Here is a 27,034-nt window from a genome sequence, read left to right as displayed (position 1 = left end):
GACAAAAATATGGATATTTTGTGTGATAGAGCTTTAACCGAAAGCAAGAATTTATTGATGCGTTTATTCGTAAATATATATTTTTTAATATAGCCAAGTTTAAACCAACTTTTTGTGCAAATTCAACACAGTAAAATAGCTAGATAAATTTGTTTTTAATTGAACTCAAAAAATGTTTGCTATGAACATTTAATATAGTCTGACGAAAAACCAATATGTTTTTCTCTGGAACATTAAACAATATTTGATAAGGCACACGAATATGTAAAATTACTCTATTAGATTCTTAGCCATTATAATGAAAAAAAAAATTGAAGTTTAATTTATACATGACGTACAAGCGTTTTAACAGAAATTCACGTCCATGTAACAATATTTTTTTCTTGTAGTACTTTGTAAAATAAATACTTTTGGCCACAGGTATACTTAACTTCTTTTTTGCCGCCAACCTTCTTCAAACTCACTTTACGCACCCCATTACCATGGAAGTTAAAAGCTGTCAAGCATTAAGCAAAGCTTAGGAAAAATCGCCAGAGGGCAAGGACCGCATTTTGCTCAGGCTACTGATTTACACAAGAGGTCACGGCGAAGCTGTCAAGGCTTATTATTGTTTACACAATGCCTTTTAAATAATAAAAAAATACGCCTGTAAAGCTTACAACTACCACCCTAAAAACCTTATAATTGGTACAATCCTTACAGCCGTACAATCAGTATTAAAAATAAAGAAAATATAAAAAGTTAATTTTAAATTCATTAGCTTTCATCTAAACACTGCATAATTTTAATTTACATCCGTTTAGCTAAGCTTTCCAAAAACCCACAACAATTATAAGCCAATTTGTTTTACCAAAAGTTATCATTCAAAAACAGAACAAGCCCAAGTCAAACAAACACTAAATAGCCTCATTAAAATTTAATTTCCTAGCATAAAAACAAAGGAAAAACACAAACACATTAGGAACAAGTTTCGCCCCCAACAATTTATTAATTTAATTACAAACACTTTGCCAAACTCATAAAAAGTGCATAAAATTTGTTGGACTTCTTTTTCTTGTTTTTGATGGTAAATCTGTTTTGGTACGGTCCAAAAAAGCTTCATCATGTGTGTGAGTGGTGATGTAGGAGGGGAAAGCGGCAAAAATTGCTTAATTTCATAAGCGAGTCATAAGGGAAAAAGTTTTGTCTCTCCGAGTCTGTGTAAGTGTTTGCCAAGCTGTGTGTGGACCCCACAAAAAGCCGAAGGCGACACGCTTAAAAGCCATAAAAAATAAAATTTTTCAACAGAAAGTTTTGGATGAGATGGCCAAGAAACAACGAAACATAGTAAACGACCGTGCGTGACACAACTATAATGGATAGGACTTAGACATTGACATCGATTTTATCGTGTTTGATCTGTAAAAAAATATCCATAGTGCTTTTACTTTGAAATTCATATAATACAATTATAAAAAAGTCATAAAAAATCACAAATTTGATTGAAATTAGATGAGTAACCGGTATCTGATACCCTCTGCAAGGGTATAAAAATGTTCATTTGTGTTCCTATGATATACGAATATTTTAAGCGTTATTTGTTTTTGGTAAGATGAAACCAAAATATTGTTTTCACATTCGCTGGAAAAAGTTAGGAGCGAAACGGACTGTATTTCAAACATAGTACCTACTATATATTCACGTTTCTGTTAGCGAAACTTAAGATATGCATTATGAAATTGACAAAAATAAAGTTGTAAAAGTCTAAAAGAAAGTCAGAGAAGGATGGAGCAAACGAAGAAGCCAAAACTTAAGATAAACAACAAATGAAAAGAGCATTTAAATTAATTGGCATAAACTTGGCTCTCTGCACATGTGGTATAGAAACTTTTATTTCTCCGACATTTCGTAAAGTTTGCAGACTCTAGTACCTTTGCTATCGAAGATAAAAATGTATGTTTTTATGAATTCCGGTTAGGCCCTTCCCGACTTTTAATTTTGTCTACAGATAAACTATATCAAATAGGAACATTTATCAACAGGCCGCCAGAGGGCGCTCAAGTTCCTGCTGCAGAGGCAAATCTTTATGACTTTTTGGTTATTCCGTTGGCTCTTTTTCTCCATTTGGTGGCTTAAACTTTGCTGCAACACGTGCGAACCGCCTACGCCAAGGGGGCGTGGCAGGCAGCTGGCATGCGGCTCCATGGCATAATATTTTGCCAAACTTTATTGAATTCCCCAGCAAATCTGCATGGCATCTGTGTGCATGCGTTGAAAGTTACTAGACAGCAAACAATTGGGCAGGGAACAGGAAAGTGGGAATCCAGTGCATTGAAAGCAAATTTATGGGTTCTAAAGTCAAATGGAAAACTCGAGAATTAAGGCAGTTTTTTTTGCATTCCCTTTTGCGTAGGCAAATGGAAATATGTATCACTAGAATAGAGTCAGAATTGAAAGTTGGAAGCAACCACTAAGACTAGTCAAAGTTTTGAAGAAATTAAAGGTCTTGTACATATATTGTACATACGAAAATTCTTAAATATATTCTTTAAAATCAAAACAAATTTCAGTTGAGATTTTTAATTTATTCCATAGTTTTTAAACAAAATACATTTTATTTTATTTAAATTTAAGAGTCATTTCATACAAACATTACCTTAAAAAAATAATTTACTACTACAATACAATATTCTTTTAGGTGTGGAAAAATAATCGTTTAAAATTCTAAAAATTATACCCACTATCCTCACAAAATGGTTTTACAAGATTGGTTTTGCTTAAACGCAGTGAATGCTTAACAAAAAATAATCCAGCGCAAAAAATCTAAAATTTGGTAATTGCCACGAGCCAAAAACTGCGATAACAAAACCGTGTGAAAAACTGCGAACAAAAGCGGAAACACAAACAAGCCCCGTGGCGTTTGGAAAACCAGAGCGGCTGAGAGGTGGTAAAAACTGAGCCAGTAGATCCGAGAGGATGCACTTTGGCCAGGAGACGAGGCCATCATTGGGGCTCCTGGCTGTGGCTGAGTCGACCGCAACGGCAAGTTGATGTTGCCCCCGTCCTGGCATCTAATTGGGGCCCTCCTCGTGCTCGCGGCAACAGCGGGGGACTCCACCAACAAGATCATCTTGCCGCAGATTCTAAACGGGGGCGGCGGCGGCGGCGGGGGCGTCGGAATTGCCCAGGGCAAACATCCGTCCGGTTCCAAGACAGTGGCGACTGGAGCGGTTCCAAATTTTGGAGGAGCGCCGGTTGGAGGAGCCGGAGGAGGAGGAGGACCTGTGGCTGGCAGCGGAACCGGAAGCACGGTGGTCGGGAGCAATGGCGTGATTGTGGCCGGAGGCGGGGCCAATGTGCCCACTTCGAATTTAAACAGTGAGTATCTGCCATAACACATCTAAATGAATATTAAGCTCATGTCCTATCGGGTACACTGGTGCACAGAGCTTTTCAAACCATTTAAAATACTTCAAATATTTCCTTCATTTGGTAATAAATTACCAAAAAAAAAAAAATAGCAGGAAGCAAATTTTATTTTTATAGAATAACACGCATCTTAGGAGTTCTATTAAAATAGAACCATAACTTACCCTAACATTATTTCTTTATGGATTATAAATTCATAAGAATTCGCGGTCCAATGATGGTATTTTTTCGTGAAATTCGGGGGTACTAACCCTATTTTGTTATTCTTTATTGGAAACGAGAATTAACTTTCCCAATTATTTCCTTTTTAAGATTATAAATAAATCAATTTTGATCTACCATATTTTGGGAAACATTTGACAACAAGAAATATATATTTAATAGCTTTAATTGGCTCATAAAGATGGAATTCTGATGTTTACCCACGTACCCCACCTACCCATGTTTTTTTCCACTGGCTGACAATTTTGTAGGGCAGTGTAAATACTGCAATCGCACTTTATCCTTATCCGCGATTGCCTTTTGGCTGCTTTTCGACTCCCGCTGCCTGATGCCATCAATAACACTCTGATACCACGTAGGCAACCAAGGCCCCCGCAGCCAATCATATTTGTACAGACAAATATGGGTAAGGGGACCGATACCCACAGATTCCAGGGAGAGGGAGTCCCAGGGCAAAGGTGATACAGGGCTTTATGCCAAAAATTGAAAGCCACCAGCACAGAAGAGCCAGCTTATATAGGTAGCGGTGCACAGATTTCCCTATGCACACAAACAATTTCAGTGATATGAGGGTATCATAAATTTAATGTAAAATTTGTTGTTTATATCCCATATTTTTAGAAAAAATTCTCAGCTATATCATTAAATCTTTAATTTCGAAAACAAAATTTATTTTCTAATAACTTTGAGCGTAAGCAATTTTTTTTAAATATAGCTTTCATTTTTATTAGATTTAATTATATATTTTTATATCAAAATTTTAAAATATTTAATTTCTTTTCAATTTTTAAAAATTTCTATTAGAGCCACTTTAAAGAGATTGGCCTCTGAAATAATTTTTCTTGAAAGCACTTCACCAGCACAAATTAAATTTATTTCAAAATTTAAATCTATTTTGTTTCTTGCATATATTCAAAAATAATTTATTCATTGTAATTCGCTCACAGCCAATTTTGTTGAGACCAAAAACTTCCATTCTGAAAGAAAATAGTTCCAAGTGTGCTTATGTGAGCTGTGTGACGGTGAAAAATAAAATCAGGAATGGCAAAAGAGCCGCGGGGTTAACACGCCTCCAACACCGATTTGCCACTCAACTCCTGTGAATGCCGGCTGTCATTGTTCTCAGGTGCAGCGGCAACAAAAACAGGAGGAACAGGACCAACAACAGCAATAATGCCGTTTAACTGCGCGCAAAATTCATTCAGGCAGCGCAATTTATGTCGCAACAGGCGACATCCACCGCATCATCCCCATCGTCAACCCCAACCCCAACCCCATCCTCATCCGCATCCGCATCCACATCCTTATTCCCATCCTGTGGGACATCCCCCCACCGATTCCCACGTCCTGCCCCATCGTCTCAACTGCCGATGGCCAATATCATAGCCATCGTGCTTATGCATTGCAAGCTGCGAATTTATTCATGAGTCGAGCACCTTAACTATGCAGGCAAAAATGCAATATCAACTTCAATTAAGTGTTGAATATTTAGTTGAAGTTGAAGGCATTCATGACATGAACAGTGATATTGGCATGCATGCTTGCATTGTTGCACAAAGAAAACGTGAAGCTGTTTATAAATATTTTTGTGCCTTGGCTCTAAAGGCATTTTAAAATTGTTATACTCAATAAGTTACAGTATTTGCAATAAAGGAAAGTAGTTGTGATAGTAAACCAAAAAAATGTGGTAGGTTTTAAACTTAGAAAAAAATACAAGTGACTTGTATGGCCTTTTTGTTGATTAAATATTGTTTAAAATTGTTTAAAAAAGTTGTCGTGACCTATATGATTATTATGATTTTTACTGTTGAGAAATTTTATTGAACTCAATTTGAGCTTTCTTCCGTGTTTTATAAAACTAAGAAACTTTTATAAATATTGTTATAACCATTAACTATTATTAAAATTATAATGATAGTAATAAGAAAATGATTTTTTAAAGAAGATAACTATTAGGTAGACTAAACATTAACAATATTTGTCAAATAATTCTTTACATTTTTTAAACTAACTATACATAAAGTTATGTCCTTTCTTGATCCTTAAAATATTCTTTAAAATTAGATTTAATCACTTTTCCTCGATATTGGTAGAGGATATAACACCTTTCTGATTTGAAGTCAAGATTATTGCTTTCCTTTAAACTCTCTCTCTATCAGGACTCTGATCCGTGTTTTATGAAACTTATAAATTTGTATCGATTTGTCATAAGCGTTAACCATTATAAAAATTATAATAATATTTAATAAAAATAGTTGTTTTAAGAAAAAACTCTTTAGTTGACTAAACATTATTAACATTTGTGAGATATTTTATAAAGTTTTTAAACTAGATAAAAATATAATTTTGGACTTTCTTGATCCTTACATTTTTTTTTTAAAGTAGTAAAATCATTTTTCCTGGATGTTAGTAGAGGAGGTAATACCTTTATCTTTTAAAGGCAAGTTTGTTGCTTTCCATCAAACTGTCATCTCTATCAGACTTCTCATTTGATTGTTTGTTGTCTCTGTTTTAGGGCGTGGTCGGGTGGGCGTTAGGGGCATCGTGGCGGAAGGCTGAGACCTCAACAAAATTTATATGCAGACACGCGCTCTGGCGCGAAAATTGCAGCTGGATGAAATCCCATGATTATGCAGACCGTTTTCCCCCGGTGCCAGTGCCATTGCGTAAATGTTGCACACCAGACTTGAAACAAGAGGTCACCGTTTTTTCCCTTGGCCCCCATTTTTTTTGTCACTTTTAGTCACTCAGGAAAAAGCCAGATATGTAGTTTTTACCCTGGTATTAAAAGCTTAAAGCTACATATTGCAAAAACACTATTTCAAAATAAAGTTACTAATATTTGTATGTTTTATAGAATTTAAGAAGTCAATTTAAAAGAAAAATTTGAAACAGTTTTGAAACATTTTTTCTACGTCATACAATCATGTCAATAACTTTTTCTGCGTAACATAAAAAAGTATCAATTTTAGCCAATTTGTGCAACTCTTGTGCTATTGTTTCATAATTAGGTGGGCTTTACTGCAGGGTGTGGTCAAAAAGGCGGAGTGGTTGGCACATTGTTTGCATATCGCCCATGGCTTCGTGGAGTCAACCCAATTCTATTGACTTGTGCACATTTCAATTGGGCAAATGAGTAACTCTATATGTGTGCGAGAATTCGGATGTTTGAGTTTCAGTTTATATTGAACATATATACATATGACTGGCAGGCACACCGGTCATCATAAATAGCTAATTAAGCTAAAGCAATAGTTCGGAAGCGATTCTGGGCTGTGAAATGAAGTTGCCTAAATATAAAGTGTGCATTCGTGATTTCTAATTAAAATTCGCTATTTTCCTTTGATATTTTGAATTTACAAAGACTAAATATAAACCGAAACATGTGAGTGCTTTATTTTATATTCACCGAATATTATCAAAAATAGTTTTTATATACAATACAATAATTCAATGTTTAAGCCGTGCTTAAGTTTATTGCCAATATTCAACTTTAGAAATTGAAAAACTACTAAATTCACTTCTTATGCATATTCGAAAGTCTTTGACTATCCCTCTGAGCCGCATTTTGGCTTCATTGAAAATGTGTGATTTGTTATGCATAATTGTTGCCTTTTCAGGAATGCGATTAAATAATTGCAACGCAAACAGTTTAATTGAATTGCCAAAGCTATTTCGTTAGGCTATCATGCTCAAAGCAAACAAAAATTGAATTTCTATATTAAATATTTGCTTAGCTCAACTAAATTAGCAGCTAAATGAATGAAGCCAAGACTCCGCCTCTTTTGTCCCCCCGTCGCCTGTGGAGTATCAATATTTGTCTGAATAATAAAGGAAATGCTGTTAGAAATGCTCACAGTGGCTTCCATGGCGCCATTTAAATGCATTTCGACAGAATTGTGCGGTCATTAAAAGTTTAATGAATGCAGCTGGACCATCCAGTAAAACTTTCCGCATCGAGTGTTGCAAAAAAGAGTTTAACTTGTTGATGTTTGAAGCAAATATATAAATGAAATTCACTGTACACGAACACGTGTTTAATTATACTCGATGTTGTTCGATTGTTCCTGCAGGCGAATTCCCGCACAGCAGCAGAAATAATGAGTCAACGCAAAAATCAATGAAATAATTATTCTGCACCCCCGAAAGCCATTTTTCCACAACCACGTGCGAATCCAGAAACATTTTTACAATTAATTTTGCGCGCATAATTGATTTTTATGGTTTATTTGATTATGCAAATTCATGAGCAGCATATTGACATAGAACTTAGTCAAATAAAAATTCAATTGAATGAATATTTTATGCACTAAATTAAAATAAATTCATTTTTAAAACGTTTTTTCTCTCAATATATTGTGTTTTACAGTTGTCGTCGAAGAACCCGAATTTACTGAATACATCGAAAATGTAACTGTACCTGCTGGACGTAATGTTAAACTCGGATGCTCCGTTAAAAATCTGGGATCATATAAGGTGAGAACGAAATGCTTTATTACTAATATACAATTTCCGATATGTTTATTAAAAAGAATTCTGGATAGAACAAAAAATAAGACATCTGTGCCATAGCAAATGCTATTTTTATCCACATTTGAACAATTATAAAAAACACGTTTAAAATAAAAAGGATAGTGTGATAGGATAAAATGTAATATTTACCTATTCATTTTATTGAACCCATTTAGGTAGCATTAAAAAACTCTTTATAACTCTTACATGCATCAAGTAGGAGTTACCCCTAACTCATTTTGTAAATGGTAATAAAATAGCGTCACATACTGTTTTAAAACCCCTACAACTTTGTGGTCTTAAATGACGACAGTGGTATCATACCATTGGCAACTTAAAACCGCAGTAAAACTTGGCACAAAAGTGCTGACGTCGAATCGCTTAGTTTTTATGCATCATTAGCCGCTTCCTTTTGGCGGCGAAAAGAAATCCAAACAGAGCAAGAAAAGCAAAGGGGCCACGATAAATGGTGTTGTACGAGGGACGTGAAATGATTTATTAATTAAGCAGCTTGTAATGAGTGCTAATGATTTGATTACTTGGCATAAAAACCATGTCTTAAAAGATTAGACCGGGAGTGCATAGCAAATGAGCTGGCAGCGCGATGAGGGATGAGCCCGTTAATTAATTTTCATTGAATGCAGCCTGCACAATCTCGTCAAATCAGCCATTCAGTCTATTGAAGCCACCCGAATGCCACTGCTTTTGACGGGGCTTAAGCTGATCATTACCGCGAATGGCAGAAGCGGCTTACTCGCACCGACTTTGGGCATCATTAGGGGACACTCAAAGTGCTAGATTCCGTTCTCAAGTTGCCATCATCATGGCTGGCCTTGTTAGCGAGTTGGCTCCTAAAAACCCATCCAATAGTCTGTCGGAACGCAGGAAATAGAATCAAATTGAGGTGTAAATGAGAGCAACAAGAAAGGTGTGTGCTGCAAAAAGAAAAACGTGCAGTGCATGCAAGAAAATGGGGAAAGCCCTCGGAAAAACCTCCTGGCCAAGATGGAGAAACCGGAGAGACCCGGTTTAGCTTTAGTCGAATGGCATGTTTAAGTAGCTGGGCGTCTGTAAGTAAGGCTCCTTCCTACTCCCCACATATATTGACTGCATGTAATTCATGGCTATCACCACACACATGTACATTGTGCACAGGACTCCGGGCTTTTCCCCATCTCAACATCCTGAAACTTGTAACCGGTTGCGTTTATTTTTATATGCGACACTATGATGCAATTTTCTCGCTTCCGCTCTCAGCCACCTATTTCCAACCATTTTTTCCCTTCCCATCCATTTTCACTGCTGATGCTGAGCTGTGAAATTGCTGGGTGTTCCATATAGAACGTGTGCAGTGACAGACCGAAAAAAATAAATGGACGTTGGGATGTTATTAAAAAGTTCCCGTTTTTGTAAGTGCCGGCAGTGGTTAAAAGGTTGCTAAATAGACAAATTAGATTAAAAGTAAATGCATTTAGCACTTTTTTACCTTCTTGTGATGTAACATAAAGTTTTTGTAACTCTGGTTTAAGCACCACATATGCTAGGAATATTTACATACACATATCAAACAAAAATACGTTTTAGTAAAGGTGGAAGTCATGACTTTTACTTTAAATACATATAAATATTTTGAAATTGCGCTATCTAGGTAATAATAATTTTAATATAAATATTTGTTTAGCTACTCAATATAAATTATTAAGTACTTTCAAAGTACTACTTTGATCAGGGCTGCGAACCACTCCGGAACTGAACCACTCAAAACCTTATCAATCTACACTCAGGGAAAAACACAGTACTAAAATCAAGTATAAGCTGTCTGGATTTAAAATTGCTTTCATGCTTATCATTTTAAGAACGTGCGTACTGAAAATGGTCTTACATTGAGCACAGAATGGATTTAAATATTTGTCAACTCTAAAAATTTTCAACTGTTTATTCTGAAAGTGCTCGGTTCATAAGGCGCATAAAATTTATAGTGGTAATGTCCATGAGCGGCAAGTCGAAAGTAAACTTATAATATTAATGTACTTTAGGTAGTATATCTCGTTTATTTCATTTTTAGTTTCCAATACTTATTTCTTTTAATAACATATAATAAAAGCCCAATTTAAATTTACAATATATGTATACTGATTTGGGAATAATTCGTTCTTAAATCACGCCTCCAACTTTTTTACTTTATTAATTAATCGTACTTGTTTTTAGTGAAAATATGTCTATACTTGATAATTATTCATACTTGATAGTAGACCGACAGGTTCTAAAAACATGCTGAAATCGAGGATTTTCTATTTTAAAAATTCGATCCTAAAAGCTGTACTTTGTTCTCGATATTGGGAAACGACTTTTAAGTTTCTTTTCGCTTATGAAATCGATTTTTCCAATTGGATATACTTGATTCAATGCAACTGGAGATGTTCTCATAAGGGAAAGTGCAATTAAGTATTTTCTCCATCTCTCTTTCAGGTCGCCTGGATGCACTTCGAGCAGTCCGCCATCCTGACCGTGCACAATCACGTGATCACGCGCAACCCGCGAATCAGTGTCACGCACGACAAGCACGACCGCCATCGCACGTGGTATTTGCATATTAACAACGTGCACGAGGAGGACCGGGGTCGCTATATGTGCCAGATCAATACGGTGACGGCCAAAACGCAGTTTGGCTACCTGAACGTCGTCGGTAAGTTATGGGGAATCTAATCAGGTGCTTTGGGGATTTTTTGGGGCGGTGGCGAGCCCACGAAAATCCTGTGCAAATACGCGGCGAATTAAAAAATAATTTATATGCCTTAAAGCCCAGTGCAAACATGGCCGGGAACGAAAACAAAAACGGGGAAACGGGAGAAAGCCAGCAGCAAAGTGGAGTCCAGAGTCGAATCCTGGATACAGGACGAGGGCCACTACCCGGAACGGAGCACAGTTCAGTGAATCCTTTGCCCAGGCGAAATTATTTTCCCTGCCTGGGCAAACAACAAACAAATTATTAAAAATGCATGCGATATTTGTGGAAAAGGGAGCGAAAGCGCGTGCTTTTAATTAAAAAATGTGAGAAAAAGAAACGAAATTATATGCGGACAATGAAAGTTATCAAGCGAAACTTTAAAATCAAGCATTAAAAAAATAGCCAGGGAAAAGAGCTATAGTTGCATCAAATGTTTTTCTAATGAAATTTATTATTAAAAGCCCCCTGAATGGCAAAAATAACCAGATAATTGTGTTAGCTTAAAAGTAAGCACCTGGTTTTTTTAACATATATTGAGCATCCAAATAAATGGGAACTTAAAAAGGGAGGAAGTGGAACATTTTACTAACAAATGCTTTTCGATTTAAGCGAATAATGAGAAATTGGAAAATAATTGCTGTGCGAGTGCACGGTTCATATTAAAAGCAATTTCCTGATGCCAAACTAGTTGGCAAATATTTATCATGCATAAATACGAGGGCAGAGTTCAATTTTAAATGGGCGCTGACTGCATCTATTTAAGAGGATTACCGGTGTGCAACAGTTTAGCGGATATTGCAGATTATTCCCTTTTTCCCCTGATTTTTCGCAGTTCCCCCGAACATTGACGACTCGCTGAGCTCCAGCGATGTGATTGTGAGGGAGGGGGCCAACATTTCGCTGAGGTGTCGGGCGAGCGGTAGTCCCAGACCCATTATCAAATGGAAACGCGACGATAACTCCCGCATAGCCATCAATAAGAATCACATAGGTAAGTGCGGATGCACTGCATCCATCATTTAGCGCTGTCCCCTGTCATTTCCCATTAATTTTCCCCCGTTTTCCCCCGTTTTACAGTGAACGAGTGGGAGGGCGACACCCTGGAGATAACTCGCATATCCCGACTGGACATGGGCGCCTATCTGTGCATCGCCTCCAATGGGGTTCCTCCCACGGTTTCCAAGCGCATCAAAGTCAGCGTCGATTGTAAGTACCTTTGATCAGATTGGCACTCTACCAAAAAATGATCTAGTGACCCTTCGGACCCCTTAAGTCGGAACATTTTCCACTCCGACTATATAGCCGTTAACAGATTTGTTTTCTATTCTATAACGTGTGTAGGAAAGTTGACTAAAATCTAAATACAAACGTTGTTGTTTTTAGTCATATCCTCTATTTTTCCATTCTGGTTTTCAATTTATTTTTGTTACATGCGTACTGGGAATTTTATTTTGCTATCGGGCTTATTTTTTGTATACTTCGTGTTTCGTTGGCGCTCATATTTCCATTTGTCGGCAGCGGATTAAAGTCGAGAATCCAGACATACAGGAAAAATCCGCGGAGACCTATGGAAACTACTATGGAACTAAATTTACCGCTACTATTTATTACTTCCATTTATTTTACTAAACATATATTAATGTTAAGATTATATTAAAAAGTAAATATTTATTTAAACTTTGAATGGAATCAGTTGGTTTGTTTAGATTTCGGCATCGAAAAATTGCAATAATGAGTGATTATCTTTAAAATGCTATGAGAATTTTCTTGACCAAATATTTTAAACTGAAGTATATGGAATATAAGTTTAAAATGGTTTCAACATGCGCGGATCTAGGGGGGATATGGGAAACAGATCCGACTCGGGTTAAAAAGTATATGTTACATGTCAGTTCTGGATCCGCCACTGAATGCAACACTTCAATAGCGCAACATTAGCTCCAGCCAGGATTAAAAAACATTTTCTTAAAAATGATTTCCCTATATAATATTTTTTTTATTTTAAAAAGAACCTAAAGAAAAAATAGAATTGGCTCTTGATAATATTGACGAGGGGTTCATTAGACCACATTTGAAAATAAATGTTTTTAAATAATTATGTTAAGTAGATGATGTTCCGAAGTAATAGTAATTATTGTGTTTAAGCATATATAACGTTTCACAACTTTCTTGGCATAAAGAGCAATTTATCACTGCCCACACATGTCTTAAAGCTGATTTTCATGTCTCAGTATAAAGTCCCCACAATAGCCCCACAAAGCGGCCCATGGTAACGCCTTTTTTCAATCGGAAACACACTTGTAGCTGCTGCAGCTTGTGGCTTAAACTACAGCAGCTGCACAAAAAAAGGATAGACGGAATCAAATCACTGCGTTTGCCGTTGTGCACTTTTTTAAGATTTATTACAGGCGACAGACACATCACATGTGCTGTCAAGTCCTGTCATGCCCTGGGATGTGGGCGGCCTTTGGGGGCGTGGTCGTGGTCGGCGGTCGTGGTCGTCACAGAAATTTGCTCGTTTGCTGTCACTTAAAAATGCCGCAAGCATAAATCTATTTTTGTTTTGTACACGACATTCGCTGCTGTAACCAAACAAACCTCCGCCGAACAGTGGTTCCAATTCCCTCCTCGCAATAGTAAGCCAAACTGCGCTGAAACCAGTTCCAGTTTCCGTTAACGGTCGGCAGTGGCTAACCTCTGGCCAGCAAAAAGTGCAATACAAATTACACTTGTGTAAGGGGAGTCGCAAAAAAATTGGACAAATACAAACAGAGGAGTCGAAAATACCTTGATTGCTGCAGATGGCCTCCATGAAAAAATTGGGAATTGTTCAATGTGTGTGCGGATCCCCTAGATAGAATTGGTATATCTAAAAAAATGGACTAGTGGCAAAATTTAGGATAAGCCCACTATTTTGTTATGTGAAATAAAATGTTGTAGGTGTTGTTCAATGCGGGCGGTTTAAAATTGTATTAATATTTTTAAGGTTCCAAGTTCCTACTTTCTTATACAGCAGGTACCAAAAATAATCATTATTTGTGAGTTTTATTTTGGAACAACTACTGTGATTGTACTTTTACACGTAAGAAATGCCACTATTTTTACTCTTGTCCGCGAGGGCTGTAAAAATTACCCAATTTGAAGAAAAATTAACAATCCCGCAATGTATCTAAAATTCAGCCAAATTTAAAAAAGAAATACCAAAATACTTTAGTAGGTCATTTAAAATAAAAATCACAAATAATTATTATTTAGGTCCCTGTTAAAAAGTACGTAATGTGGCTTATAACGCATATCGAAAGAAACAACGCAGTGACTCAAAAGTGTATTACTCATACGCACTGTTGCATATTATAAAATTTATTATTTTTATATAGTTCGCCTTGCCTTGGAATTATTATTATGTTCATTTTTTAACTGTTATTAACCGAGATAAGAAAGTTGCATAATATTCTGACATACGTAGTTATATCCTAGTCTGATTTGAAAACGGCTAATGAACATTTTTAAGACAAAAAATTCAATCGATATCCTCTCAATTTTCTATTTTTTCAAAGTAAATTTAGATCTTTTAAAGCTTTTAAAATCGGTATTATTACTGTTTTTCCATTCACACACTTATCCCTGTTCAATGCACTGATATCCTTTTACAATCGATGATTGCCCAGCCAGGATAAACGGTTCCAGACGCTACTTTTAGTGCGACAATCAAGTCAATGCCATGATTCCCATTTCGACCCACACTAATTCCACAAATATTGTCCCAGGATTTTTTCAGTATTTTCGCCTTGGCAGTGCAATCAATGGTCCACAACTGTTCGACAATGCTGCCACTTGAACAGTAATCCTCTTGGCCATCTTCCAACCCCTTAACGAGGCTTCATTAACGGCTAATTTTCAAGTTGTTTACACTCGCAGTCAGCTCACCTTTTTTTTCCTGCCATTTTCTATGGAGCCGGGGCAGAAAGAAAAGAATGTCACTCAATGTCCAGGCCACCTTCCCCAGGACCGGGCTAAATTATTGTTGACTCAACGCGAGTCCTTGTGGCACTTAACAGCTGCTTGACTCGCCTTCCTGCTTTCCCGGGGTCTCCTTTCCATTCCTTTCGCCAATATTGTCGCCACTCAATTGTAATTTAAATCAGTGCCCGAAAGGAGTGGAAGAAGCTGTTATCCCGGACAAATGTTTGTCCTTTCATTGCTTTCCCGGCTCTCTAGGAGTCCAGGACACCAGGACTCGAGTCTGCTTTTTGTGTGGGCAATTAAAATGAATGGAAATAAAGAAAACGACAACTTCAAGGTGATTTCTGCTTGACTTTCGCTTAAGTCCCGCTCGAAAGTTGTCTGGGGAAAAATGAACAGAAATTATATCAATATAGAATATCTGTACTGCATACGAAATTAGTGGGGAAAATGTTTCGCTTTGGGTTTTTGCCTTGGACGGTTTCCTTGGGATTGGCACAGGTTAAGGGTCGTTTGCAGCATATGTTGCCCTTTTGCCGGCGAAGTTTTCTGTTCCGTTTCTGTTTCGGTTGCACAAAGGCAACAAATCAGTATGCAGTCAGAAATATGTACATATAGGAGCCGTCGCTCTCTCTTTTCCTCCTCGGAACCGGAAACAGAAACTGAATTTGTTGCTTCCTGCTTGCTAAGCAACGCACGCCACAAAAATAAACGTATGCGTGTGTGCCTCGTCGTAAATGTATGTGTATCCTGGCCAAAGGACATATGCAAGCTGTCACAGTTGTTTTAACAAATTGTTCCGGCTGCCTCTGTATATGTGCTTGCCCATAAGTTTGAAAAATCAAAGAAAAATGTTCGTGTTTATATTAAAGAAACTGCCAATCAAAACATTATTGGTAGATTGGAAAATCTGAAAGGAAAAGATGAGAAATGGCATTTTGTATCTCCTCTGGCATATCTCTTTGAGTACCCACTAACCCACTTGACCCAACTCACTGACAGGCTAATTAAGCTGCTCACTTCGTCACACTTAAGCTGATTTTTATTAAAAGGATTATACCCAACCCGAAGGGCTCTGAGCACCTCATTAAAAATACACAAGATCCACGAGATACTTTTCATAAGCATACAGAAAAGCCAGCTAATTTGTGTCCAAGCTGATTAAAAATTCAATTGGACCAAAGGGGGGAAATCCTTTTCCATGCCATTTTCGTTAGCCTTCAGCTTAATTGCCAACTCTTGGTGGACATAAATCAACAAAAGGTAAAACAGGCAGACAAATGACAAGGCAGAAAAACTCCCGAAGAAGAATATCCATTGTGCCGCTTAATGATGATGAGGGAAATGCTGATGACGCTCGGATGCTGACAATAACTATGGGAAAAACGTAGTGCTCGAGTGTTCATTAGTCTCACTCTCTGCGACGTTTCCCCATTTAATATCTTAATTAAAAATGTGCGCCAAATGCGCCTGAAGTGCGGGAATTTTTATGTTTCGTTTTTCGAGGTGGCAAAGGTTGGATTTCCATAGATGTCCTCGCACATAATTACAAAGGTGCAGGCTGGCAGCCGACTCAAGATTGAAAAAATCCCGAATAATGCTATTCATAAGATTTCGTTGAAAGGAAAATAGTTTTCTTTTTTCGCTTTTCCGAGGCTCAAGAACTTTCTCCTGGGGACTCGACTTGACTTGCAATTTAAATGAAAATCAGTCTGAGGAGAAAATGCCTGCTTAAATCAAAACTAAAATAGAGCATTTGCATAAACCTAAAAACAGCAGACACAAATCGATATGAAGTATATGCATATATACTTTGTGGTCTTGAAACTTTGTTGTTTGTCAATAAAAAAATTGCGAAAAATAACTTAGAAAGTTGTCAAATGAATTATAGAGAACTTGACCACAAGTTTTTCACCGAGTTGAGTTTATGAATTTGCTGAGTTTAACTTTTTTGATTACAGAAATGGTTGAAAAGCAGTTTTTATTACAATTTAATGGTATTCTTAGAAGGGTTTTTGAACTTGCTTGGTTTTTGATAATTCCAGTTCCTCCTATGCTGCTTATACCTCATCAACTGGTTGGTGCCCCAGAAGGTTTCAACGTAACCATAGAATGCTTCACCGAGGCACATCCCACATCTCTGAACTATTGGACACGTGGCGAGGGACCAATCATCCACGATTCGCACAAGTACAAGTGAGTAACTAAACAATATAAATACTAAATTATAATATTTAAGAAATGAATAATTACATCCTCTTAAATGTTTTTTCTCTTGATATCTTTTTTTACAGAGTTGAAGCTACAATTGGATTGCCAGCTTATAAAACCCATATGAAGTTGACCATCATAAATGTAAGCAGTGGTGATGATGGTATATACAAATGCGTGGCCAAGAATCCCAGAGGCGAAACGGATGGCATTATACGATTATACGGTAAGTCTAGAACAAGTAAATATTTTAAGTGTAATAAGTAAGTTAAGATGTCAGAATATAAAACAAGAATGCAGTTTTTTCTTAAAGTTCTGCAATTGCCAGTTCAATCCCAACTAATTAAGTCCTCCATGTCCAGCAGGTCTAATAAAGGACTCGAGGCATTGAAAAACTACCGCATTGGCCTTAACACAAATTGACAAATCTAAGCCATTTAGTTGTTTGTCCGTGCCAGGGACAAAGCCAAATGAAAGGGGAGTTGGAAAAAAAACCTCAGCCACATCCGTGGCCTGACTTAATTGCCTGTCTACGAGTAGGCAGCCGGGCAGGACCCACCCTTCTTTGTACTATGTAGAACTTGGCCCGAATGAACCGAAATGGTCCCCCAAAAAAAATGGGGTAGGACGAGCTGGTTGAGCGGCCATAATCAAGCCAGTGAAAAATCAAGTCACGTCCCTCTACCAAGGTGTGGAATTTTTGGCCAGGCTCCTCTGGCTTATCCTACCACAAGGAGCCATAGAAGTTTCCTTCGGCTCCTTCCGTCTCATATGAGCCAACGGCGAAACTTGGCTTTAAAGTTCATATGCGTGTGTGTGCCACAAGATTGGTAGCAATAGCAAGTTAATATCACGTATTCAGTTTAATTACGTGATGGATTCGATGGTAGGGAACGGTTTTAAGTTATCGATTGGGAAATCGTTATTGCTATTTCTAGACATTAGGTTCAAAGCCATACTGAGATTGAAGTGTACAGATGAAATAAACCATTGGAACCATTAATTTAAGAGAGTTGCAAGCCCAATTGTTCGCTATTCAAATTATAACAAATAGGAAATGTCAATTGATATATTAATGAATTTTAAATTTTCGGAAATGGGCATCACAATGGCATCGCGCCCAAAGGTACATTGCATATTAAAATATTTGCAGTATACAGCATTGATTTTCCAAAATGACCGGGCGTAAATTTCAACATTCGAATTATAATTTCAACAAATTGAAATGGGAAGCGACCGAGCCAAGGGGCTTTAATTATGGACAGTTTCCAGGGAGGTTCCGCAGCGAACAAAAATACATGTGCATATTGACACATTATTATGAAAATACAAAATAATTAGCATTTTGCATAACCCACTGAGGTGTATAAAATACGCAACGAGAGACAACTGCAAAAATTATTCAGAATGGGACAGAAAAAATCAGTAAAGTGAGACTGCATCAAAATTTAAATAAGTACAAAATGGCAGAAGGCATAAAAAACAAATGATACGAAACGTGCTGTAAATGCCAAATTGAAAAATGTAAATTTTATGAAAACACAACATTTTTCTACAAATAGAATATTTATGGTTGCTATTGTGCGGTGTGGTGTGTCAAATAAATGCAAAGTAAATGAAAACACAATGCAATCCAATGGCATAATAAAATAAAATTGTCCTTTATACAGGACTCAATTGTGAACATATTTATTTAAGTTCAGCTCATCATTATTATTTCTTAGTAGGTGTTTTTAAATTGGTTTAAGACTAGCAAATACTAATTAAAATTTTTAACGAAGCAGAACGTTCTAAGATTTATATTTGTTAAGAATTAAATGCATTTAAGATTTTATTAAATAATAAAAAGTAATATTAACAATATGAATATTATATTTATATATTTATATTTATTTATATTTATAAGAAAAAACAATATACCAAAGTTTAATATAATATATTTTTTTTAGTATCCTATCCTCCAACTACTGCCTCATCGGGTCTGTACTCCACCGATTCGCATTGGGGAGAGAACGGGATCAACAACAATTACGCATATGGAGGTTCCGACTCCACACGATCGATTTATGCGCAGGATAAAAGTGAGTTGATGATAAATACATCTCTACATTATATTTACTACCCCGAAGCACCCTGATTGTATCACTGAATCACTATTTCCCTACTCACACAATTTCTTCGGCTTCTATTTGTACTCTATTTCATTCCATGCATAACATTTCATGGCCATCCATTCAGATACGCGATATCAATCGAATTTGAACGAAATCGGTTTATCTGAACAAAAATCCTTCCTAGATAAGACGCAGAATCCGCTGCTGGCCAATGGCAATGCCAACGAGGCGGATGCGGAATCCAACGGATGCGGAATCCACACCCCTTCGATGGCCATTGCGTGGCCGTTCGTCGTCATCTCGACACTATTGTTAACAATCCGATCTGCGGTTGGTTCTAGCCCTAGCGTAAGTCTATGTTAGTTAATGCAAATCTAGCTTAGAGTTACCTATTTCAAATATGTATGGGATTAGATGTAAGGCTTCACGTAACATTAGCGAATAAAGTATACAGAAGTATGTGCGTGTAATCGACTAGTCCCTAGTGAACCAGACCCTAATTACGATCCGCCCTTTCCCCCATATATATTCCAACGTATGTATGTGTGAGACACCAGGCCCAAATGAGCTTGGTAAGCATATGTATAGCCATCAATCACAATCCCTAGCCGGGAGTCTATATACACACTCGTATTCGCATCTATGTCTAGGAGGTAAGATGAACCAACCAAAGGGTAAATGCAATTTCATTTTGCTTTCAATGCTGTGCTTCAAACTGAGAAAGTTTCATAGTTATCACATAATATACCATGGTCTATATAAATATGCATAAACTTCTATATATTCGTGCGTTAAACGCTGCTGACTCACACTTGCATATAAGATTACAGACACCTAATTATATTATTATGCATATGCCTTAAGGATTGCAAGCTGAAATGCAAATTGAACTTAGAAAAATAAGGCACCACACATATCGATCATGGAAATTGTTTATGGAAGCCAAAAGTACCGAGACACGTATACATTTTTGTAGATATAGGGACACATTATGCCATCTTTTGGTTAATTTTTAAGTTCCTTATTCAGTCGATGAAGACAACATTTAATATAAGAAGTACTTAACAATTAAAAGCCAAAATATCAAGTTAATGCTCTGTCTACCATTCAATTATATAATTTAAATAATCCCCGTTTAAGTTGGTTCATAAAATATTTCTACCGCAGCTCATCAGATTAAATCTTTTTCGGACATTACAAGCCAACAATTTAATTACAATGTAACTAATGGATTAATATTATTGTAAAGATAAAACGAAATGTTAAACATTTAAGCTAAAATAATATAAAAGTAAAATTGTGTTGCTTTAAATACGAATTAACATAGAAGCAGGAAAGCATGTTGAATGATGAGAAATATATTTGAATTGACGCAGAGCTATGGACACAATTGAAAAAGATATATACATATATATAGCATTATATACAATTATAGACCTACGTATATACAAAGAAACACACGCATACACGGACACACTTATATAACATGTATTTAAGCATATAAAATGAGTTGTAACTGAGGCATTAAATTAAATAAAAATCCCAAAAAGACAAATAAAGCAACTGAATGGCATTAAGGGGAGAGTCACGGAAAGCAATGAAAGTGAGCAAATTGAAATAAAAATGCAGCAGCCAGGCACAAGAATGATGTGTTAAATGCTTAATTAGCAACCAAATTAAACATCGCCCACGCAAACAACACCAAACATTAATATTAACAAAAACAAACAACAACAATAAAAAAAACTGCAAAACATTAATAAACAATTAACCTGGTTGCATTTTTTCTGCTCCAATCTAGCAAGTGGCTGGAACAGGCCAGGATGACCAATTCACTCTGACCGCATTTTATTCGTTATGCAATTTTATTGTATCCATTTTTAATACCCGTTCCAACAAAAGGTAGTTACCATAACAACGGTGATATAAATAAAGAGTTCGGGGAAGCACAACTTGTGTACCCTTGAAATGACTATAAATATTCCTTTTCCTCGTAAGACCTCGAAAAAAACAAGGTCCTTATTTACTTTTCTTTCCAAATCCTCCTAAGCTATATTTTCATTTAGGCTAAGGATATAAAAATATATTTAGTGGGAAAATAGAAACTTGACCTTGCATTCTATATTAAAATGTTTTTTTTAATACCTACACACTTTCCCTTTGATAAGTGTACGTCCAACTTCTTATCATAGCCGTAATACCCCCTGCAAAGGTAGAAAAACATGTAAAATTGCGTAAAATTGCCATATTCAATTTAATTATTATGCGGACGTGTGATGTCTGAGGGTTGAACAGCAGGGATTTCGGGATGGGAATGGCGGTATGTCACTTGAATTTCAATGACACAAACGCACCAGACTCTAGCATGCATTTTTCATTACGGTTTTTAATCATTTGAAAGTGCAACCTGGACTGCCATGGTTAATGAGGCATCCCTGTGGATGCGGACGATCATGATAATGGTTTACCGAAGCTTGCAAATTATTGTCGCCTCCGGATATCGATTAAATAGTTATAGTAGAAATAAGAAATATCAAATGTTGATACATTAAAATACATTAATAACCCTTGTTCAAATAAGACCTAACTATTGGAACAAGTATGTGAGCACTTTAACTTGTGTTTTCTATAGAACCCGAGGAAAAGGAAGCCCGGTAAATGCGGAAATTGAATTGAGGAACACTGTGAAAGAAGTAAAGCAAAAGGATATTAACCTTAAATGGAAAAGATAGTGGTTGTGGAGGGTCCCAAAAGCTTGATGAGGAAATTCGAAATGCTAAGAGGACATAACAGAGCGGAACAAAAACGAAATCAGCTCGGAATCGCGACACAAGATGTCAATTTCATTACAAAAAGGGACACTGCGAACGGGACTCATCTGCATAAAAGGGAAATTATTTTTCCTATTTTTTGCTGGTTGTTTCCCTTCTCCTTTTCGCAATTGCAATCTGCTTGGACAAAGTTTTCGCCAAGAATGATGGCAAAAACGATGTATAAATAATTTTGCAGCAAAAACTGCTGAAATGAAGTATTCAAAACAATTTCCGCAATGCACTGCAAGAGGCACTGAATTAATGTAAAGTTAATAAACTCAATCAAACAAAATACGGAACAGATGAACTAAATTAAGTTCGAAGTAAATGGAAAAGAAGCCCGTGAGCCGAAAAAAATACACGAAATGCTTAAAGAAAATGGCATAACCATTCCATTAATAACCCATTGCATTGGCTGGGGGCTCTTTTTATTCGCCGTCCATTGTTGGAAACTTTGAAAAACCCACGGAATCCGGTATAAAATGAATGCAGCTGCGACTGCATATTTTTGAGGCTGCCTCAAAAAAAAGAAAAGAAATTGGAGCAGGGGACCAAATACTTTTTGTGCATGCCTAGCGAGCCTAACAACAGAGACATTTCCTTATATACAACATATTATATGGGGAGGATGGGGCCAACATATGCCAGCGAAAAAAGTTTTCTGCGGAACATGCTTGCCATACTTTTGGTTTTCTTTGAAAGCAAGGAGAGTGCTTTATTAAGCAGGAGGTAAAAAGTAAGTCCAAATATGTGGAACCGAAAGGAATTTTTATAAATGGAAGAGTGTTCAAACACAAAGAAAATAACCCTATTAAATGGGGAAGATAAATACTTTCCATAATGGTCAACCCGCAAGCTTTGGGCCAGATAACAGTTGACTTAAATTTGAATAAGCCAGATTCGCTTCCCGTTTTCCATCTTCATCCCTTGTAATTGCCGCAAATGAGCCATATCAAATTTGATTTGATTTCAGCAACTGAGCCAAAGTGAGGATAACAATCGAAGGACAACACTTAGAGCAAGTGCAAGTGGAGGAATGATAAAAATATCAACAAGCAATAAAACATTCAGGCGCTGGAGTGGGTCTAAGAACTCTGAGCCGAGGCAGCCAAGTGAGCACTGGAGGAGTATTGTCCAAATGACATCAATAAAATATTTAAGGCCAACAAGAAGGCACGGCTAAAAAGGGAAAATCGCAGTCTCGAATGTCCTTGTGCCACGCCCCCTGGTAAGTGGTGCAAGAAAAAACCCCCAATGAGGGAGGATAGAAGATGGAAAACTCTGCTCTTCAGTGGCGCCGTGGCAAACGAGCTTAACAGGATAACCAGGACTAAGGATGTGCAGGAAAACTCACTTGAAGCTGGAACTCAATCCTCGCCGGAGTTTCTCGTCTCGTCTCGGTTTCATCTTGACTTTGAAGTGGCATAAAGGAATTTGAATTCAATTGCAATCGCTAACCAATCCCTCTTTTATATTTCCCCTTTATAACCGCGCCATAACCGAGTTTTTATTGCAGCTTCACCCTTTTTGGTTTTTCCTGAATCATTTGTCGGCAGCAAAGGACTTACCCTTGTTGGTTGAATGGAAAAGAGTAGAAGATTCTGAGGGAGGGGCGCAGTTTGTTTTGAAATTGCGTTGATCCGCTCAAGAAACCGCGAATGCCAATCAAAGGAGAAGGAGCCGAAAGGACTTGTAGATGGGTTCTGGATGATAGGATACCAATTGAGATGGCAGATAGGAAATGGACAACCCAAATGGGGGGTTTTCATTGCTCGTCTCCTGATTTCTCATAATTTGTGCACTGCTCTATCGGAATTTGTGTTACGTTTCTGTAATCATTCCCCTTTGAAACGCTCCAAATCTTGTGCTCGATTTTTGCTGCCAGAAATTTACATATTTTAATCAGAAATTGTCGATTTCCCAACGGCAATCAATTTGCCAGCAAACGTTGCTGCCTCAGAGCCAGTCTCATTTTTAGTTCAGTGAAGATTTCAGCTTTGATTTGGCCTGATCTCATTTTGTTGGGCAGTTGCAAATTGGTTTTTGAGAATTTCAACTTTGGGCTGCGAGGCTTTAAAACGGAATTAATCCAAAGTCCACGGGGAAGGATGTCAAGCAGTCCACGGAATGATAAATGACTTGGGCGGTCGACTTCATATTAAAGTGGATTCCTATTAAAATCCCTCACCCACAAAGTTCACAGTCAATAAAGTATCAAATTACCTTTTAATACGCCACATGGCTTAATGAGCTGCCCTCCTCCGCCCCTTGGCCACCATCAAGTTAAGTGTTTTACAGCTTTTTCTCGTGTACTTATGTTAATTTTTCATTGGGACCAGAATCTGTTTGTGGGCTGTTAATGCGTTCAGGAAATTTTACAATTTTAATGCAAATTTAATACAATTAGGCGGGCACACGGAAGCGTCGAGTTTAAAGCGGAAATGGGTGGAATGGCAGGAAGGCAGAAGGTTGAACTCGGGGAAAACCAATAATCAGCCTGAGCAAACTTTCTTTGCGGATTGAGATAGAGGACGATAACGAGGGAGGGGAAAGCCCGAAAATGCAATTGGGACATAAATTTCCATTTTCGGTTTTATGCCCCCGAGAGTTCGCAGTAATTTAACGCTAAGTTTTCCGCTTCGGCCGCCTCTTTGCCTTCGGGGCCAGGCCACAATAAAATAGTAAACATGAATAAGAAAATAAGTCGCGCAAAAAATGAGAGAAAGAAAAGGGAATTTTTGCTAAGTGTCTTGGCTGTCCTGGCTATCCTGTCTGGGTCTCCAGTTGACCGCCATCGCATCCTGGGCCTTGGAAAAAGTTTTCCCCTCGCAGGGCAGCCAGGGGGATCCTCAATTTACGCAGCTGTGAGTGGTTTTTGTTTTCCTATTTATCTTGGCCTGGTTACTAGAGCTCTACTCCTAGCCCTTTTTTCTATTTTGTTTTTTTTTTTTTGGTTGTGGCGGCAGTTTAATGTCATCATAAATACAAATTCAACTTGCTGAAAGCTTCTGCTCTTTCTCCCATTCCTGTTCTTCAACTTGAACTTCACGGTTGCCACTCTGTTTTTCTCCATTTTTCGGACCACATTTAGTTACTTTCGGCTGCTTTAAGCCCTTGTCCTACCGAAATTCTATTAAGCGAATTCAGCCGCAAGTTGCCAGAACCTCTGGATTGCCTATAAATCTCCACTGTTATCAAGCTAACCCGTCCACTTATTCATGCCCCTAGTACAGCATGCAGCTGGTCGGAAAACCGGAGCTCCATAGCTCTACCAGTTTCAGACTACATTATTTAGCATTTTTCCTCGGCAGAACATAAAACTATCAGGGTGTAAAAAAGGCCGAAGCAACATGGGAATGCTCTATGTGGTGAATTAAATATTTAACAAATCAAAATTGAATCAAACTCGCCAGAGTTTTAATATTTATTGGAATTTTCTTTAAAAGTACAAGCTAAGGCAATTGTAAATGCTAAATTTATGTTTTGTACAATTTTTATTAATTTTTTGTTAACTACGAACTTTGAAGACAAGTTTATTGGAGCATATTTAAAATTACTAAAATGACAATATTTAAATAATTAGTGACCTATAGACTATTAGTTTTTGTTTGACTCCTTAATAAAATACACATATGAAAATGGGCTATTAAAATCAATAATCAATGTTTTTCCTTTTAATAAAATGTATAAATACAGGATGATTATATTATTATATATATATTATATTATATTATTTATCGAAAATGAAGCTTTGTAACGCATTTCGAGAACAATGAAGCAGGGACAAATCAAATGTCTAGGTTAAAGTTTTTGCACTGAGAAGCTTTATGTTTTAAAAGACATTATCTTATCTTGCTCATTTAAAATTCACCCAAGGAAGGGCATTCGAGAGCCACAAGTCCCTGGAGGGCAACCCTCATAACGGAAGAGGAGAAACAGACGCACTTGTTCCTGGGGCATGTCCTTGCACTTGAGCAGCACTAACAAATGCAATCAACGGAAAAACTCTGCAACGGCAAAAGGCAAACCACCAGGGCACATATACCTACCTATACCTGCGTTCTGCAAACCGGAAGAGGAAGGGGAATCCCCATTCCCCATTCCCGACATCCAAAGCGCTACAAGTGCCGCCTTTCGGCTTTGCCTCGCGTTTTGTTTTACCGCTGAGTGCAAATTATTTATGCCACATGGGGGAATAACACACCTCAGACCCTTTTGCACCTGGCAATGCAATCAAAGCGAGCGGCGAGAGGCAAATAACAAAAGCCACAATGCCACATTGCCACATTGCCACTTTCCACTTGCCACTTTCCACTTTCACTCGAGTGCAATTCGGCTACGGCGCTCCTCTCCCTCAGACCGGAAGTTGAAGTCTTTTGTTTTCATTTCCGTTATTTAATGCGAGTGCCAGCCAAGGCTGTTTGTTGCTATTGTTGGCGGTCCTGTTTTTAGGTGCCAGCTGCCTTGCTGCCTCGACTAACATAATATATGAGGGGGAAAAACCCGAAGCCTTAGCCCCCGCGGCTCCCCATGATGAAAGTTGCCCCCTTTCAACAACTTTTAACGCAAACTTGTTGGCACCTAGTTCCCTTCGCCACTTGAAAAGAATTTGCATTTTAGTCTTCGCCAGTGTTTGTTTGTTGGCTTTTTGACTGCATTTTGAAAAATGTTTGCATTTTACCTGGCGAACTTTTCTTCGGCGTCCTCTCATCCTCCCATTTATGCTTTTTCGCGGTTCTTTTCTAAACGAAGTTAACCAGATTTTCATGTGCAGATAATGATTTTCGCTTTATTTGCATGCGATTTTTTTTCAGCTTCCTCTTTTTTGCGGTTAACTCCTTTTTTTAAGGATTTTTCCTTTGCACTTGGTTTAGTGGCTGTGCGGAATTTATTGCATACTTTTGTGCGCGCAGAAAATGAACTTAGTCTGAAACTCTGGACTGCATTTATAAGGTAAAATCTAGATTGGGGAGTCGATAGCGAAAAGAGTTTCCATTGAGACAAAATTTATAATCCTCTTTTGAATATAAGCTTCTGCAATCAATGACTGGTCTGTGAACAAT

General features: G+C 37.4%; 1 protein-coding gene across 2 annotated transcripts; it reads left to right on the top strand.

Moving 5' to 3' along the window:
- The first annotated feature begins 2,683 nt into the window (after window positions 1–2,683).
- DIP-zeta (Dpr-interacting protein zeta) lies at window positions 2,684–20,870 on the top strand. Of its 2 annotated transcripts, none has more exons than XM_070997423.1 (9): window positions 2,684–3,357; window positions 8,000–8,106; window positions 10,612–10,828; window positions 11,703–11,861; window positions 11,948–12,076; window positions 16,879–17,029; window positions 17,128–17,270; window positions 18,994–19,125; window positions 19,283–20,870. In XM_070997423.1, exons 1-9 carry the CDS (start codon window positions 3,030–3,032, stop codon window positions 19,519–19,521), a joined length of 1,605 nt encoding a protein of 534 aa, XP_070853524.1. In that variant the 5' UTR covers window positions 2,684–3,029; the 3' UTR covers window positions 19,522–20,870. The 2 variants fall into 2 exon arrangements, with proteins under 2 accessions (XP_070853524.1, XP_070853527.1); XM_070997426.1 differs by having other exon boundaries at window positions 19,343–20,869.
- Window positions 20,871–27,034: the final 6,164 nt, after the last annotated feature.

Source organism: Drosophila suzukii, chromosome 2L (assembly GCF_043229965.1).
Source record: "Drosophila suzukii chromosome 2L, CBGP_Dsuzu_IsoJpt1.0, whole genome shotgun sequence".
Taxonomy (NCBI): Eukaryota; Metazoa; Arthropoda; class Insecta; order Diptera; family Drosophilidae; genus Drosophila; species Drosophila suzukii.
The sequence above is the reverse complement of the archived record's forward strand: the minus strand, read 5'-3'. Positions and strand labels throughout refer to the sequence as shown.